At 41.3% G+C, this 16,391-nt stretch overlaps 1 protein-coding gene across 6 annotated transcripts in view; it reads right to left on the minus strand.

Moving 5' to 3' along the window:
• Window positions 1-16,118, minus strand: part of RIPK3 (receptor interacting serine/threonine kinase 3) — a 117,451-nt gene extending 101,333 nt beyond the window's left edge. For 4 of the 6 annotated variants that reach the window (XM_069761012.1, XM_069761001.1, XM_069760983.1 and 1 more), the window contains exons 1-4: window positions 16,059-16,118; window positions 12,863-13,034; window positions 9,591-9,909; window positions 6,206-6,354 (exon numbers count right to left, since the gene is read on the minus strand). In XM_069761012.1, coding sequence (XP_069617113.1) covers window positions 6,206-6,354; window positions 9,591-9,909; window positions 12,863-12,996 — 602 coding nt within the window. In that variant the 5' untranslated portion in view covers window positions 12,997-13,034; window positions 16,059-16,118. Of the gene's footprint in view, window positions 1-6,205; window positions 6,355-9,590; window positions 9,910-12,862; window positions 13,035-13,553; window positions 13,941-16,058 lie in introns of those variants that run through there. The other 2 variants (XM_069760993.1, XM_069761020.1) reach the window with 2 other exon arrangements.
• Between the last annotated feature and the right edge of the window lie 273 nt (window positions 16,119-16,391).

Here is a 16,391-nt window from a genome sequence, read left to right on the forward strand (position 1 = left end):
TGTGCGTGACCACTGACTGCCATCAGCTCAGCAGTTAGCTGTGTTCCCCTGTAACGCTAACAGGGCACAGCGTGTTCTTTTCTGTGTGACTCAGTGAAGTAATTGAGTTCAGTTATACAGCCATACAGTAACGTCATTTTCTAGCAGCAGGTTGTCTCCTTCACGGTGGACCCCAGGCTGCGAACGCACCAATTATAACATCCATATTAACTCAGTGCGTTCCACCAGTCCTTACAGTGGGTTTTTGGGAGATATATTGTCGGGTGTATAAATTTGTTTGGCGGGCGATCAATTGTAGGACTTCTGGGCTAACAAAAATTTGGAAAAAATCAAAAGGTGTAAAATTGGTGGCATTTAATTTTATTCCAGGGGCTGCAGAAAAAGGGGGAATTTGAGGGGAAAATGAACCCTCATGATACCACAGCGGTGGGGGAACTGCTCCAGAGTCCTACCTCTGAAGATTCAGCAGTGACAACCAACTCAGCTACCATCGGTCTGTGGGATCCCGTGGAGTAAGAGTCGTCATCACTCACTGAAAATAGCTCTACTTCAGAGGCAGATTCCGCTTTGCTGCTGGAGCAAAGCAGGCTATACGCTTGCCCAGAGCTAACTGTTCTGTAGGCCATTTCTTTATTTACCTGCCTAAAAAAAAATAACAATAATCTAGTATTTTTTTTACTGCATACCTTTATAAGCCTAACCTCAACAAGCCTAACCCTAATAAGCTTAACCCTAATAAGCGTAACCCTATCAAGCCTAACCCTAAAGAGCCTAACCCTAACCCTAATAAGCCTAATCCTAACCCTAACCCTAGTAAGCCTAACCATAAGCCTAAGCCCAAGCCTAACTGCAAAAAATTAGAAAAAAATAAAATTATAAAAAAAAAATAAAATACTTTCTTACAATCCCCTGACAATGGGGATGCGGGGATTATGCAGAATGGGGGTGGGTAATCAGAGGTTTAGGGGGTTTGCGGACTAAGAAATTATTTTATGATGCTTTTTTGTTTCTGACAGGGCAGCACTTGGATGTAGTGTAAGGAGAAAAGAGAGAGGCACAGCCCAAGTGCTGCCATATTTAGAAATATTGGGGGCTTTTGATCATTGTGATAGAGTCTATTACAGTGATCAAAAGCAAGCAGCCAATGAGAAAATTCTTATAAAATCATTGAATGGTAGAGTTGGAAGGGACCTTCTGGGTCATCGGGTCCATCCCCCTGCTCAAAGCAGGATTCACTAAATCATCCCAGACAGATGTCTGTCCAACCTCTGTTTGAAGACTTCAATGAAAGGAGAACCCACCACCTCTCGTGGCAGCCTGTTCCACTCATTGATCACCCTAACTGTCAAAAAGTGTTTTCTAATATCTAGTCTGTGTGTCCTCCCATTCAGTTTCATCCCATTGCTTCTAGTCTTTCCTTGTTCAAATGAGAATAAAGATGATTCTTCTACAATGTGACAGCCCTTGACATACAGTTAGGGCCAGAAATATTTGGACAGTGACACAATTTTCGCGAGTTGGGCTCTGCATGCCACCACATTGGATTTGAAATGAAACCTCTACAACAGAATTCAAGTGCAGATTGTAACGTTTAATTTGAAGGGTTGAACAAAAATATCTGATAGAAAATGTAGGAATTGTACACATTTCTTTACAAACACTCCACATTTTAGGAGGTCAAAAGTAATTGGACAAATAAACATAACCCAAACAAAATATTTTTATTTTCAATATTTTGTTGCAAATCCTTTGGAGGCAATCACTGCCTTAAGTCTGGAACCCATGGACATCACCAAACGCTGGGTTTCCTCCTTCTTAATGCTTTGCCAGGCCTTTACAGCCGCAGCCTTCAGGTCTTGCTTGTTTGTGGGTCTTTCCGTCTTAAGTCTGGATTTGAGCAAGTGAAATGCATGCTCAATTGGGTTTAGATCTGGAGATTGACTTGGCCATTGCAGAATGTTCCACTTTTTGGCACTCATGAACTCCTGGGTAGCTTTGGCTGTATGCTTGGGGTCACTGTCCATCTGTACTATGAAGCGCCGTCCAATCAACTTTGCAGCATTTGGCTGAATCTGGGCTGAAAGTATATCCCGGTACACTTCAGAATTCATCCGGCTACTCTTGTCTGCTCTTATGTCATCAATAAACACAAGTGACCCAGTGCCATTGAAAGCCATGCATGCCCATGCCATCACGTTGCCTCCACCATGTTTTACAGAGGATGTGGTGTGCCTTGGATCATGTGCCGTTCCCTTTCTTCTCCAAACTTTTTTCTTCCCATCATTCTGGTACAGGTTGATCTTTGTCTCATCTGTCCATAGAATACTTTTCCAGAACTGAGCTGGCTTCTTGAGGTGTTTTTCTGCAAATTTAACTCTGGCCTGTCTATTTTTGGTATTGATGAATGGTTTGCATCTAGATGTGAACCCTTTGTATTTACTGTCATGGAGTCTTCTCTTTACTGTTGACTTAGAGACAGATACACCTACTTCACTGAGAGTGTTCTGGACTTCAGTTGATGTTGTGAACGGGTTCTTCTTCACCAAATTAAGTATGCGGCGATCATCCACCACTGTTGTCATCCGTGGACGCCCAGGCCTTTTTGAGTTCCCAAGCTCACCAGTCAATTCCTTTTTTCTCAGAATGTACCCAACTGTTGATTTTGATACTCCAAGCATGTCTGCTATCTCTCTGATGGATTTTTTTTTTTCAGCCTCAGGATGTTCTGCTTCACCTCAATTGAGAGTTCCTTTGACCGCAGGTTGTCTGCTCACAGCAACAGCTTCCAAATGCAAAACCACACACCTGGAATCCACCCCTGACCTTTTAACTACTTCATTGATTACAGGTTAACGAGGGAGACGCCTTCAGAGTTAATTGCAGCCCTTAGAGTCCATTGTCCAATTACTTTTGGTCCCTTGAAAAAGAGGACGCTATGCATTACAGAGCTATGATTCCTAAACCCTTTCTCCGATTTGGATGTGGAAACTATCATATTGCAGCTGGGAGTGTGCACTTTCAGCCCATATTATATATATAATTGTATTTCTGAACATGTTTTTGTAAACAGCTAAAATAACAAAACTTGTGTCACTGTCCAAATATTTCTGGCCCTAACTGTATTTGTAGACCGCTATTAAGTCTCCTCTCAGTCTACTTTTTTTGCAAGCTAAACATTCCAAATCCTGTAATCGTTCCTCATAGGACCTGGTTTGCAGGCCGGTCACCATTCTTGTTGCTCTTCTCTGAACTTGCTCCAGTTTGTTGATGTCTTTTTTAAAATGTGGTGCGCAAAACTGGACACAGTATTCCAGATGAGGTCTGAGCAAAAAGGAGTAGAGGGCAATAATGACTTTGCATGATCTAGACTGTATGCTTCTGTTAATACATCCCAGAATTGCATTTGCCTTTTTGCTGCTGCATCACACTGTTGACTTATGTTCAGTTTATGATCTATTAGTATACCTAAGTCATTTACACATGTGCTGTTGCTTAGCCCTATTCCTCCCATTTTGTATATGCCTTTTTCATTTTTAATGCCCAGATGTAGTACTTTGCATTTTTCCTTGTTAAAAAAACATTCTGTTAGTTGCTGCCCACTTCTCCTCGGTTGCCGAGTGCAGGCAGGCAGATCTTCTGCAGAAGGAAGAAAGGGGACCGAGGATCACTGATTCGGTACCGTGAGGTGCTTGGGGGACCCCATTTCTCTCCTCACTGATATGTCAGATCATATTAGAGGAGAGAGAAATGGATTTTAAATCAGACTTTTTTTCTGTGATCGCCGTTATTCACCGAATAACGGCGATCATATGACTTGGGACAGTAAAAACCAACTCGAATCATGTTCTCTGAGTTCTCAGCTACCCCCAATACCTAAGACCCTGGAGATTTTCCGCCGCTGGGGGGCACTATCTACTTATTTCCCAAGCACTGTTAAAAAGCTGTGCTGAGGAATAAGGCCCCTTACATGCCACTGTTAAAAGACGTATCGGCAGTCATTAAGGGGTTACATCGGTATCATCTCAATTCTTACAGAATGTTTGTTGCAGATTTCACTCATACTAATGAGTGTGAGAAACGCATGTAAAAAAAACGCAGCAAAACTACAGCATTGTAAGCTGCACTTTTCCTGCCAAAAGATGCCAAAATGGTGCCAAAATTTCTACACAAAATATTCAACATCTACACATACCCTAGGGTAGCGTACAATATGCACGTTTTTACATGCATTTTTGGTGCAGATTTTCCCCCTCTCATTAGTATACATAAAATCTACAGGCAAAATGCTGAAAGAAATGACACATTTAGCAACTGTGACAAATCTGTGCAGAAAATAGTAACAAATCTAAGACAAATCTCCAACCTGTGCATAGAATTTCACCCATACTAATGAGATGGAAAAATCTGCAACAAAAAACGCTCGTAAAAACCACACCTATTTTACGCAACTATTTTCCTGCTGAGAGATGCAGAAATGGTGCAGAAATTTCTGCTGCAAATGCTTAATGTGTGTACATACTCTTACACAATGGTGATAAAAACAAACAGTTTTTTGGGGGATGGAAATATTAACCCCTTTCCGATGTTGGGCGTAATAGTACATCCAGGTTGAAATCCCTCCCTTTGATGTGGGCTTCGGTGCTGAGCCCACATCTTTCCCGGCACATGCCAGCTGTTTTGACCAGCTGACATGTGCATCTAACAGCTGCTGGTGGAATAGCGATCCACCCGCAGTGTTAACCTGTTAAATGCTGCTGTCATTCTCTGACAGTGGCATTTAACTCATGCTTCCAGTAAGCGCATCAGAAATCCCGCCCATCAGTGACCTCGTCACGTGATCGCGGGTCACTGACGGTTGGCATGACAACCAGAGGTCTCCAGCAGACCTCTATAGTTGTCATAACCGAATTGCTATGAGCAACGCCTGGTGGTCGGCGCTCATAGCAAATGAGCATTTCTGCTACATACAGGCGATTTCATCATCACCTGTATGAAGCAGAGCCAATCAGAGAACTGCAACTTCTAGTCTCCCATGAAGACTATTGAAGCATGCAAAAAGTACATAAAAATGTTTTTAAAAATATAAAAAAAATAAAAAATATATAAAAGTTCAAATCACCCCACTTTCAAAATAAAATTCAAAAAAATTAAACATACACATATTTGGTATTGCCGAGTTCAGAATCGCCCAATCTATCAATATAAAAAAAGAATTAACACGATCGCTAAATGGCATAAAGAAAAAAAAATTTAAGATGCCAGAATTACGTTTTTTTGGTTGCCGCTACATTGCAATAAAATGCAATAACGGGTGATCAAAAGATCATATCTACACCAAAATGGTATCAATAAAAATGTCAGCTCGGCGTGCAAAAAAATAAGTTTTCAACCAGCCCCAAATCACGAAAAATGGATATGCTACAGGTCTTGGGAAATGGTGCCATTTTTTTACCAAAGTTTTTTCACCACTTAAATAAAAAAGAACCTAGACATGTTTGGTATCTACGTACTCGTAATGACCTGGAGAATCCTAATGGCAGGTCAATTTTAGCATTTAGCGAACATGGTAAACAACTATGGAATTGCACTTTTTTTGCAATTTCACCGCATTTGGAATTTTCTTCCCATTTTCCAGTACAAGATATGTTAAAACCAATGGTGTCTTTCAAAAGTACAACTTGTCCCTCAAAAAACAAAGCCCTCACATGGTCATTTTGACAGAAAATTAAAAAAGTTATGGCTCTGGGAACAAGGGGAGCAAAAAAAAAAGTAACTAATCATTTATTAACTTTTTTTGTTATTCTTTTATTTGCATGCAGAGAGGTATGAGACTGGATCCTGAGAAATAAAGTTCTGAGAAGGGTTAGCGAGAGAGTAGCGCTCTGCTCCTACCTGAGCATGTGCACAGATTGTACTCTGTACGTTTATCTATTATCTGCACTCGAGTAGGAGGCGTGGGCTCCTCCTCTATTCTAAACTGCACACTTCTCCTGGCTTTTGAGCATAGACTTTGTATTGCATCCATTCTCTGATCTGTGTGCATCCTCAGGTAGGGGCTGTGGGCTCCTGTCTTCTGAGGTGCACATTTCCTGGCCAGTTTTGATCTATTGGCCTCACGACCTGGATCCCCACCTATCTGTTTGCAATTAAAATAACACATTTAAAAATGTTAACTAATGTTTGGTTACTCTTTGTCGTGAATTACCTGTAAACATCGGTTGATGTGCTTGGCTGGTACCCTTCTTGAAATGCTTCAGGTGGCATGTACTCCAGAGTACCGCCAACCCCTTCACAGTCTTCAGTACCTTGCGTAGAGGCGCTACTTGTAAACTTGGACAAGCCAAAGTCTGTGATCTGAAATTGTAGATAAGAATTTCCTATAAAAGTTTTAACAAGACATGACTGATCTATTGTTTTGTTCCAAATTATTTTAACCCCTTAGTGATGGAGACAATTTTTTTTAAATCTGACCAGTGTCACTTTATGTCAGGGGTGGGGAATCTTTTTTCTGCCAAGGGCCATTTGGATATTTATACCATCCTTTGGGGGCCATACAAACTCCACCCACAAAGTACATCCTTACTCTGGCACTGGTTTTAGGACCTAATCTTTCATTGCATGCCCTTAAGTGTTTAGTAGTCAACACTGCATGTGTGTGCTAACAGAGCAAGAAGAAATTAATGAGCTGGTTATAATTAAAATACAACTTCCTGCCCAAGAATGCGGTCCCTGAAAATCTGCTCTGGGGCATGATAAAAGTTCATCGAGGGCCGCAAATGCCCCGAGGGCCTGAGGTTCCCCACCCCTGTTTTATGTGGTAATAACTCTGGAATGCTTCAACAAATCCCAGTGATTTTTAGACTGTTTTTCTGTTATACTTTATGATAATGGTAAATTTAGGTTGATATGGTCTGTGTTTATTTATAAAAAAATATCAGAAATTTGAGAAAAATGTAAAAAATTAGCAATTTTCAAACTTTGAATGCTTATCCCTTTAATCCAGATAGTCAAACCATAGCAAAACATTAATAAATAACATTCCCCTCATGCCTGCTTTACATCAGCACCATTTGTAAAATGTTATTTTATTTTGTTAGCATTTTAGGAGGTTTAAAAATGTAGCAGCAGTTTTTCATTTTTTTTCAAGGAAATTTACAAAATTTATCTTTTTAGGGACCTATCCATGTTTGAAGTGACTTTATGGGTCCCATATATTGGGAAACCCCCAAAAGTTATACCATTTTAAAAACAGCACAGTAGATTTTATTAGGTCAAAAAAGTTTTAAAAGTAGGACATAATACAATACACAAGATGGTGACAGAGAATGGTGAAAAAAGCAGGGGGCACCACACCTAGTGATGAGCCTGTATTGCTCGGGTTTTCCAGAGCACGCTCGGGTGGTGGTGAGATTTTGTTTTCGTCGCGGCAGCAGAATGATTTACAGCTGCTAGATAGGCTGAATACATGTGGGGATTCCCTAGCAACCGGGCAACCCCCACATGTACTCAGGCTGGATAGCAATTGTAAGTCATGCAGCTGAGTCAACAAAAACTAAATCTCCGAGCAGTCACAAATACTTGGAGACCCTCCGAGCAACGAGTATATTCGCTCATCACTAACCACAGCTACAAACTGGTGACACTAAAGGCAAACATGGTACACAAGTTATAAAAGGAGGGACACATGTATACAAGGTGTGAACGGGTATTCCTAATGATAAACTGGTGAGTAATACCCAAGAAGCCAGAAGGAGCCAGCACACCAATAAATACAGATAGTAAGGAAATCCTAGATAAGATATGTGCAGAGCATGGTTTACCTGAATCTGTGGAACCGCCATCCCACTCACTCACAGCCACCTGCTTTGGCGGCACCACAGCTTCAGCGGTCACATGTGACGGGAATCAGATTTTTCCAACATGAAATATTTTTTTTACCTTGACCTCTGCTTTCTGAGGTGGTTTGGACCACATTAGATAATTTGTCTATCAACTTTCATTTAATATGTATGTGCACCTTTGGATACTGACAGATCCTACCTACAATACTTCAGAACAGTTTGATGACTATTTCATGTTTATGGGAACCGAGACTGAAGTACAGAAAGGACACATAAATTAAAGCCATGCATGGTAGCTGGTGGTTGATGGTCATCCATTATTTGTCAAAGTGTTATCTAATAATTTAAGTTTCTTAGGTTGTAATGTCTTTTCTGGACAGCACAATTAGAAGCTGAGATCCAACTTGGTCCCTGATTCATATCACCTGTTTGTACATACACATTGGTGGCAAGTTGGCTGAACCTGCAGCTTAAAGGCACCGTTACACTAAACGACTTACCAACGATCACGACCAGCGATACGACCTGGCCGTGATCGTTGGTAAGTTGTTGTGTGGTCGCTGGGGAGCTGTCACACAGACGGCTCTCTCCAGCGACCAACGGTCCGGGGAACAACTTCGGCATCGTTGAAACTGTCTTCAATGATGCCGAAGTCCCCGGGTAACCAGGGTAAACATAGGGTTACTAAGTGCAGGGCCGCGTTATGTGTGAAGGTACCTTAAGTCTCTTAATTCTCCCACACAAATGAGGAGAAGGAAGATGGAGACTGTTAGCCTTCAATGCCTGACCCTTTTGTTCTCAGAGCAGGTAAGCTGCCACTAGAGGTACCTGGCAGAGGCTTACTCGCCTATCCTGCTTGGTAGCTTTAGTTTTTTTTTTTAATCAAATACTTTTTATTAAAGCATAGGACAAGCATGTAACACAGTTTGATACATTTTCCAGACAGGTACAATGAATACAAAACAGATTAATATATTTTCCATTCTACGTAAACAACACTCTTACCCAATAACCCATCCCCCCTCTCTCCTCCCAGCCCCCAATCCCCTGCCTTTTATCCAATATTAACCATCTGAAACATCACCTAATGAAAAAGTTATACCCAGCTTTACGAAAGCACAACAGTACATGTAAAAGTTCCTCCAGAAGCAACAAAATGACACCCATTCTACTGTGCAATAACTCAGCAGATGCCACGCCTGGGTAATCCATCCATCTGCCCCACACATTTTCAAATTTTGTATTCTGACCTCTCTTGATGTATATATTAATTTCCATGAGGACAATAAAATTTATTTTATTAATAAATTCCTTTTTACCTGGTGGTCTTTCATCCAACCAATGCATCGCGATAAGCTTCCTCGCAGCATACAACAATCTTGCAATAATCAACCTTCCACATTCCTCCGTAGCAATGTCATCCATACAACCCAGGAGGAACGTCAGCGGGCTGCGCACCACATTTACCCCTGTCACCTCTTGAATCAAATTAAGCACCTTCACCCAAAAGAGGCGAGCACACGACCACATCATATGTAGAAGATCAGCACCTTCCTCACCGCACCTTGGGCATTTTGAGTCACCTTTCAGCCCTGCCTTCATCATCCATACCGGGGTCCTGTACACCCTATAAACCAGATATAACTACGACACCCTCTTAGCTTTAGTTTGATATGACATGTATTGTTTTTCTTAAATTAAGACATTAATAATATCAATGGTAATTGTGTTTCTCTAACTGAAGCTCACCTTTATATGCAGCCCCTCATTTAAGAGAACGTTCTTTGTTTTGAGGTCAAGGTGCAGCAGAGGAGGTGTCAAATTATGCAGCCAGTTCATACCTAATGTCACTTCATGAATAATACGAAACTTTAACGTCCAAGGAATAGGTCTGACTGTCTCCATTAAGGTACACAAACTACCATACTCCATGTATTCCATTACAATACCCAGTTCCAGGGAATGTCCCTCCATGATCCCAAATAGGCGGATTACATATGGACTGGCAGAGGCAGAAGCCATCTTCTCTGCCTCAGAACGAAGTTCTTTGATGCCCTGGAGCTCATTCCTTTAAGAAAGTACAAAGAAAAATGATTATGCTAGTTCCTTCTAATACATTAGAAACAGGGTTTTATGGAGCAGACATTGCAATGGGTAAAATCTGCAATAACACGAGCAATATACAGTTGTGCTCAAAAGCTTACAAACCCCGTTTTTTTCAGAGAATATGAATGATAACACCAAAACTTTTTCTCCATTCATGGTTAATGGTTGGGTGAAGCCATTTATTGTCAAACTACTGTGTTTTCTCTTTTAAAATTTTCTAGGAAAAACCCAATGTGGCTAAACAAAGAAGTAAGACAGGCAATTAACAGTAAAAAGAAAGCATTTGCACTACTAAAGCAGGATGGCACCATTGAAGCTCTAAAAAACTATAGGGAGAAAAATACTTTATCTAAAAAACTAATTAAAGCTGCCAAAAAGGAAACAGAGAAGCACATTGCTAAGGAGAGTAAAACTAATCCCAAACTGTTCTTCAACTATATCAATAGTAAAAGAATAAAAACTGAAAATGTAGGCCCCTTAAAAAATAGTGAGGAAAGAATGGTTGTAGATGACGAGGAAAAAGCTAACATATTAAATACCTTCTTCTCCACGGTATTCACGGTGGAAAATGAAATGCTAGGTGAAGTCCCAAGAAACAATGAAAACCCTATATTAAGGGTCACCAATCTAACCCAAGAAGAGGTGCGAAACCGGCTAAATAAGATTAAAATAGATAAATCTCCGGGTCCGGATGGCATACACCCACGAGTACTAAGAGAACTAAGTAATGTAATAGATAAACCATTATTTCTTATTTTTAGTGACTCTATAGCGACAGGGTCTGTTCCGCAGGACTGGCGCATAGCAAATGTGGTGCCAATATTCAAAAAGGGCTCTAAAAGTGAACCTGGAAATTATAGGCCAGTAAGTCTAACCTCTATTGTTGGTAAAATATTTGAAGGGTTTCTGAGGGATGTTATTCTGGATTATCTCAATGAGAATAACTGTTTAACTCCATATCAGCATGGGTTTATGAGAAATCGCTCCTGTCAAACCAATCTAATCAGTTTTTATGAAGAGGTAAGCTATAGACTGGACCACGGTGAGTCATTGGACGTGGTATATCTCGATTTTTCCAAAGCGTTTGATACCGTGCCGCACAAGAGGTTGGTACACAAAATGAGAATGCTTGGTCTGGGGGAAAATGTGTGTAAATGGGTTAGTAACTGGCTTAGTGATAGAAAGCAGAGGGTGGTTATAAATGGTATAGTCTCTAACTGGGTCGCTGTGACCAGTGGGGTACCGCAGGGGTCAGTATTGGGACCTGTTCTCTTCAACATATTCATTAATGATCTGGTAGAAGGTTTACACAGTAAAATATCGATATTTGCAGATGATACAAAACTATGTAAAGCAGTTAATACAAGAGAAGATAGTATTCTGCTACAGATGGATCTGGATAAGTTGGAAACTTGGGCTGAAAGGTGGCAGATGAGGTTTAACAATGATAAATGTAAGGTTATACACATGGGAAGAGGGAATCAATATCACCATTACACACTGAACGGGAAACCACTGGGTAAATCTGACAGGGAGAAGGACTTGGGGATCCTAGTTAATGATAAACTTACCTGGAGCAGCCAGTGCCAGGCAGCAGCTGCCAAGGCAAACAGGATCATGGGGTGCATTAAAAGAGGTCTGGATACACATGATGAGAGCATTATACTGCCTCTGTACAAATCCCTAGTTAGACCGCACATGGAGTACTGTGTCCAGTTTTGGGCACCGGTGCTCAGGAAGGATATAATGGAACTAGAGAGAGTACAAAGGAGGGCAACAAAATTAATAAAGGGGATGGGAGAACTACAATACCCAGATAGATTAGCGAAATTAGGATTATTTAGTCTAGAAAAAAGACGACTGAGGGGCGATCTAATAACCATGTATAAGTATATAAGGGGACAATACAAATATCTCGCTGAGGATCTGTTTATACCAAGGAAGGTGACGGGCACAAGGGGGCATTCTTTGCGTCTGGAGGAGAGAAGGTTTTTCCACCAACATAGAAGAGGATTCTTTACTGTTAGGGCAGTGAGAATCTGGAATTGCTTGCCTGAGGAGGTGGTGATGGCGAACTCAGTCGAGGGGTTCAAGAGAGGCCTGGATGTCTTCCTGGAGCAGAACAATATTGTATCATACAATTATTAGGTTCTGCAGAAGGACGTAGATCTGGGTATTTATTATGATGGAATATAGGCTGAACTGGATGGACAAATGTCTTTTTTCGGCCTTACTAACTATGTTACTATGTTACTATGTTAAAATTGTAATGACAACCAAAAACATCCAAATGACCCTGATCAAAAGTTTACATACCCCATTTCTTAATTCTGTGTATTGCCCCCTCTAATATCAATGACAACTTGAAGTCTTTTGTGGTAGTTGTGGATGAGGTTCTTTATTTTCTCAGATGGTAAAGCTGTCCCCTCTTCTTTGCAAAAAGCCTCCAGTTCCTGTAAATTCCTGGGCTGTCTAGCATAAAACTCCCCAGAGTGGCTCAATGATATTGAGGTCAGGTAACTGAGATGGCCATTCCAAAACCTTCATTTTGTTCTGCTGTGGCCAATGACAGGTCGACTTGGCCTTGTGTTTTGTTATTATTCATATTGTCTGAAAAAAGGCCAAGAAAGCAAAAATTTAACCGGGGTATGTAAACTATTGAGCACAACTGTATATTGACTGGCTGCGGACGTCAAATCTGCAGCTCTGATCAATTTTCAATGTGGGATTTCTCTGCAGCTCGTAGGGAAGATTTCACAAAAATCTCATCCACAATGTCTAAATTGTAATCAGAAAATCTGCTGTTTATTCATGTCATTTGAATATACTCTTATTTTATTGCCTTTGTCAATCAAGTTACAAATCGGCTATCCATAATAAGCATGATCAGCTCAGATCGAGCAGGCTAAACTTACCTGTTGAGTATCTTAACTGCCACATGTTCTTTAAAATCCTTACTTTTTGCTTTGTAGACAGATCCAAAGTGTCCACTGTCAATTAATTTCCAATCAGTTAATGATGAGGCTCGTACTACTGTATTCTTACTCATCCCTCAAGAAGGATTCATTCTATTTCATCTGAAGAGAGCTAACGTAAAATGAAAAGTAAGTGAGATTTGGTAAACAAATTTGGCATATGCTTTTACTTAAGATGTTCCAAACTACATTTTAAAGGGGTGGTTCAAAACTAACCTGACATTTAATCCTAAATGTCTACATATTTAATGTAATAATCTAATCAATTTTCTAATATACTTTAATTGAAAATTCCCTATCGTTCCCGCACTACACTATCTAACGGATTTATTTCTTTTATTTTACCTACTTCCTGTCTGATGATAAGAAGCCACAGTGTATGCTGCTGCTTGCCTCTGCCCCCACTGGTCACTGCCACAGCTTCTGCCCACACTCTGAAACGAAGTGTGTCATCAGCGATGTCTGTTTCTGGGGATGGGCTAGTCCCTGCTCTACTGAGCATGCATCGTTTGTCAATTCTGATGTATGCTCAGTAGGATCTTGTCACTGTGCCATATTCTTTTTAAAGCACAGTGACAATGCGCTCCCTTGCATTTAGAATAATCGGTTACAAAAATAATAGATAACTTACCGATTGCTGAGAGTTAGGCTCCTGGGACCCAACAGGGTTCTGCAGAGCCTCATCTAAAAGGAACGGTGGTCTGCTCAATTCATTTTCTATACGACTGACATACAGCCAAGGACAGTACTCAGCTGCCTCTGGCAGTCCCATAAACTTTATTTACACAGGGTTCTCATTTTTGGGATCAGTAGAGGTCCCAGCAGTCAGATATTCATTGATCAGTAAATTAGCCCCTATACAAAACTGCAACAAGCCCTTCAGCTTGCCTACATGGGCTAGTCATACAAATGAAATAAATTCTACTGAACCTCCAAATTTCAGCAGGATCAGCATCCTGACAGCTGATGTCAGAGAATAAAGAGGTTGGGCTTGTTGGATCTTAACGTGCCCAATCCATTGTTCTTGTGGGAGATAAGTCACAAAGGTCTATCAATGATTTTGTCCCATGAAGAAAATATGCCAGATCAGCTAACCTGAGCTTGTGGAGTAGAAAGCTAGCTATCGACCAGTTATCTCATTGACTTAGCTAGGTTAAGCTGTTCCCATTAGAGCTTGTCCTGTCATATTGCGAGCCTATTCTTTTCTGATCAGTGTCGGTCTGACTGTAGCACTCTCAGCCACCTTGGGATTGATGAAGTCACAGTCCTGCCTTAGGCTGGTTTCACATTTGCGTTTTTTTGGGTGCGTTTTTGCGGTAAAAAACGCAAAAAAACGCATGGTGAAAAAACGCATGTAAACGCATGCAAACGCTGCGTTTTTTTGACGCATGCGTTTTTGCATGTGGTGTAAAAAACGCGGCGTTTAACCGCGTTTACATGCGTTTTTTCATGCGTTTGCGTTTTTAAAACGCATGCTGAGAAATGTGTGACAGCTGCCAATCATTAAAAAAAAGTAAAAAACCCACTATAAACAGAAATAGTTAGGGTTAGGGGTAGGGGTAGGGTTAGTGGTAGGGATCATAACCCTAACCCTAAAGGGATCCTAACCCTAACCCTACCCCTAACCCTAACCCTACCCCTAACCCTAAGGGATCCTAACCCTACCCCTAACCCTAACCCTACCCCTAACCCTAACCCTACCCCTAACCCTAAGGGATCCTAACCCTACCCCTAACCCTAACCCTACCCCTAACCATAAAGGGGTTAGGGTTAGGGTTAGGGGTAGGGTTAGGATCCCTTAGGGTTAGGGTTAGGGGTAGGGTTAGGGTTAGGGGTAGGGTTAGGGTTAGGGTTAGGATTAGGGGTAGGGTTAGGATCCCTTAGGGTTAGGGGTAGGGGTAGGGTTAGGATCCCTTTATCACCTTTACGTTGGGTGATGGCATATTAGTGTGTTTTCAGGGTTTTTAATAAAAAAACGCATGCATTTTTTAACGCAAAAAACGCATGCACCAAAAAACGCATGCGTCCCCATTGACTCCAATGCATTTTTTGACACAAAAAAAAGCATGAAAACGCATGCGTTTTTTTTTGGTCCAAAAAACGCTTCTAAAAATACTACAAGTAGCATTTTAGAAAAAAACGCATGCAGTAAAAAAACGCATGCGTTGCAAAACGCGACCAAACGCATGCACAAAAAAACGCATGCGTTTTCAATGTTAAATATAGGGAAAAAAAACGCATGCGTTTTTTTGAAAAAAAACGCAGCAGACAAAAACGCAAGTGTGAAACCAGCCTTAGTGGTACATCCATCTCACACTGCTGGCGCTCCTGCCCACCTATAAGCAGGACTGCAGAATGGCCCCTTTTAAATGAATGGAGGTGTCCTGTAGTTCCTGAACACAGGGAGGATGGGGGCACCTCTGTTCATGAAGGAAACTTTAAATGGGGTGCAGTAAAACCAGAGCTGCTTCTGTTTAAGGATCGGTGGTGTCTTTGGCCATCAAACCAAAATAAGCTCTAGAATGAAGTGGCTGAGGCCCTCTGATTGTGGCTCATAGACAGTACATTGCCAATAGTGTGAAGAAAACGGACAGAAGCCAGAGGGGCTCCACTGATGACCATTGACCTCCAGAGTAATTTCTACTTATAAAAACAAGATTGCATATCTAAGTATAAGGCAAGTACTGTATGTTCCATGATCAGGGGGCATAACCATACTGGGAGCAGGGGTTGCAGCTGTGCCCGGGCCCTGGAGCCTAGGGGGTCAAAAGGATCCCATATGAGAAGACCAATACTACTATGGTAGTCGGGGCCCCTGCTGCAGTTACGCCAGTGTCAATAATTCATACAGAGAGAAAAAGCAATAAGTTGTGTCATCGTCTATGCTGTTTTCTACACTTATTGTTAAGCAGATACAGCAAATATGGACAAACCAGACTGAGAAGTTAACTTTATTCAGTCACGGCATGTGCTGACCAAGCAGGAAATGGAAAGTTTCCCACAGTATGTTGTACGCCGGTGTTTGCTGACCCCCCTGCTCGAGTCCACCACTTGGGATACATAGAGTAGGTGCCCCTCTGACTCAGAAGTGTTTCATGCGACCACCCTAAAATACATGCCAGGCATGAGTACTCACCTAGCTGCCTGCTCGACACTCATACAGGGAAGTGTCTGATTATTGTGATGCAACGTCCTGCCTCCATGAGGGGAGTGACAGTGAGCTGAAGGAGAACAGATTGTGAATACAAGCCGGATCTTTTCTCTTTTATGTTTCTATACTTAAAAGGTGCAGATTCTGACCTGCGTTTTCTGTCAAGAAATTCAGAATCTGCACAGAAAGTTCCACAGTCAAATCTGCAATGTGTGCACATAGCCTAAGAAAGCAGCTTTAACCCCGTGTCAAAGTGCTTCTAAAGTACATGTTAACCCCTTTTGGACCAAGTCATTTTTAGCCTTCAGGACTGCAGAA

This window comes from Ranitomeya imitator, chromosome 1 (assembly GCF_032444005.1).
Source record: "Ranitomeya imitator isolate aRanImi1 chromosome 1, aRanImi1.pri, whole genome shotgun sequence".
Classification (NCBI taxonomy): Eukaryota; Metazoa; Chordata; class Amphibia; order Anura; family Dendrobatidae; genus Ranitomeya; species Ranitomeya imitator.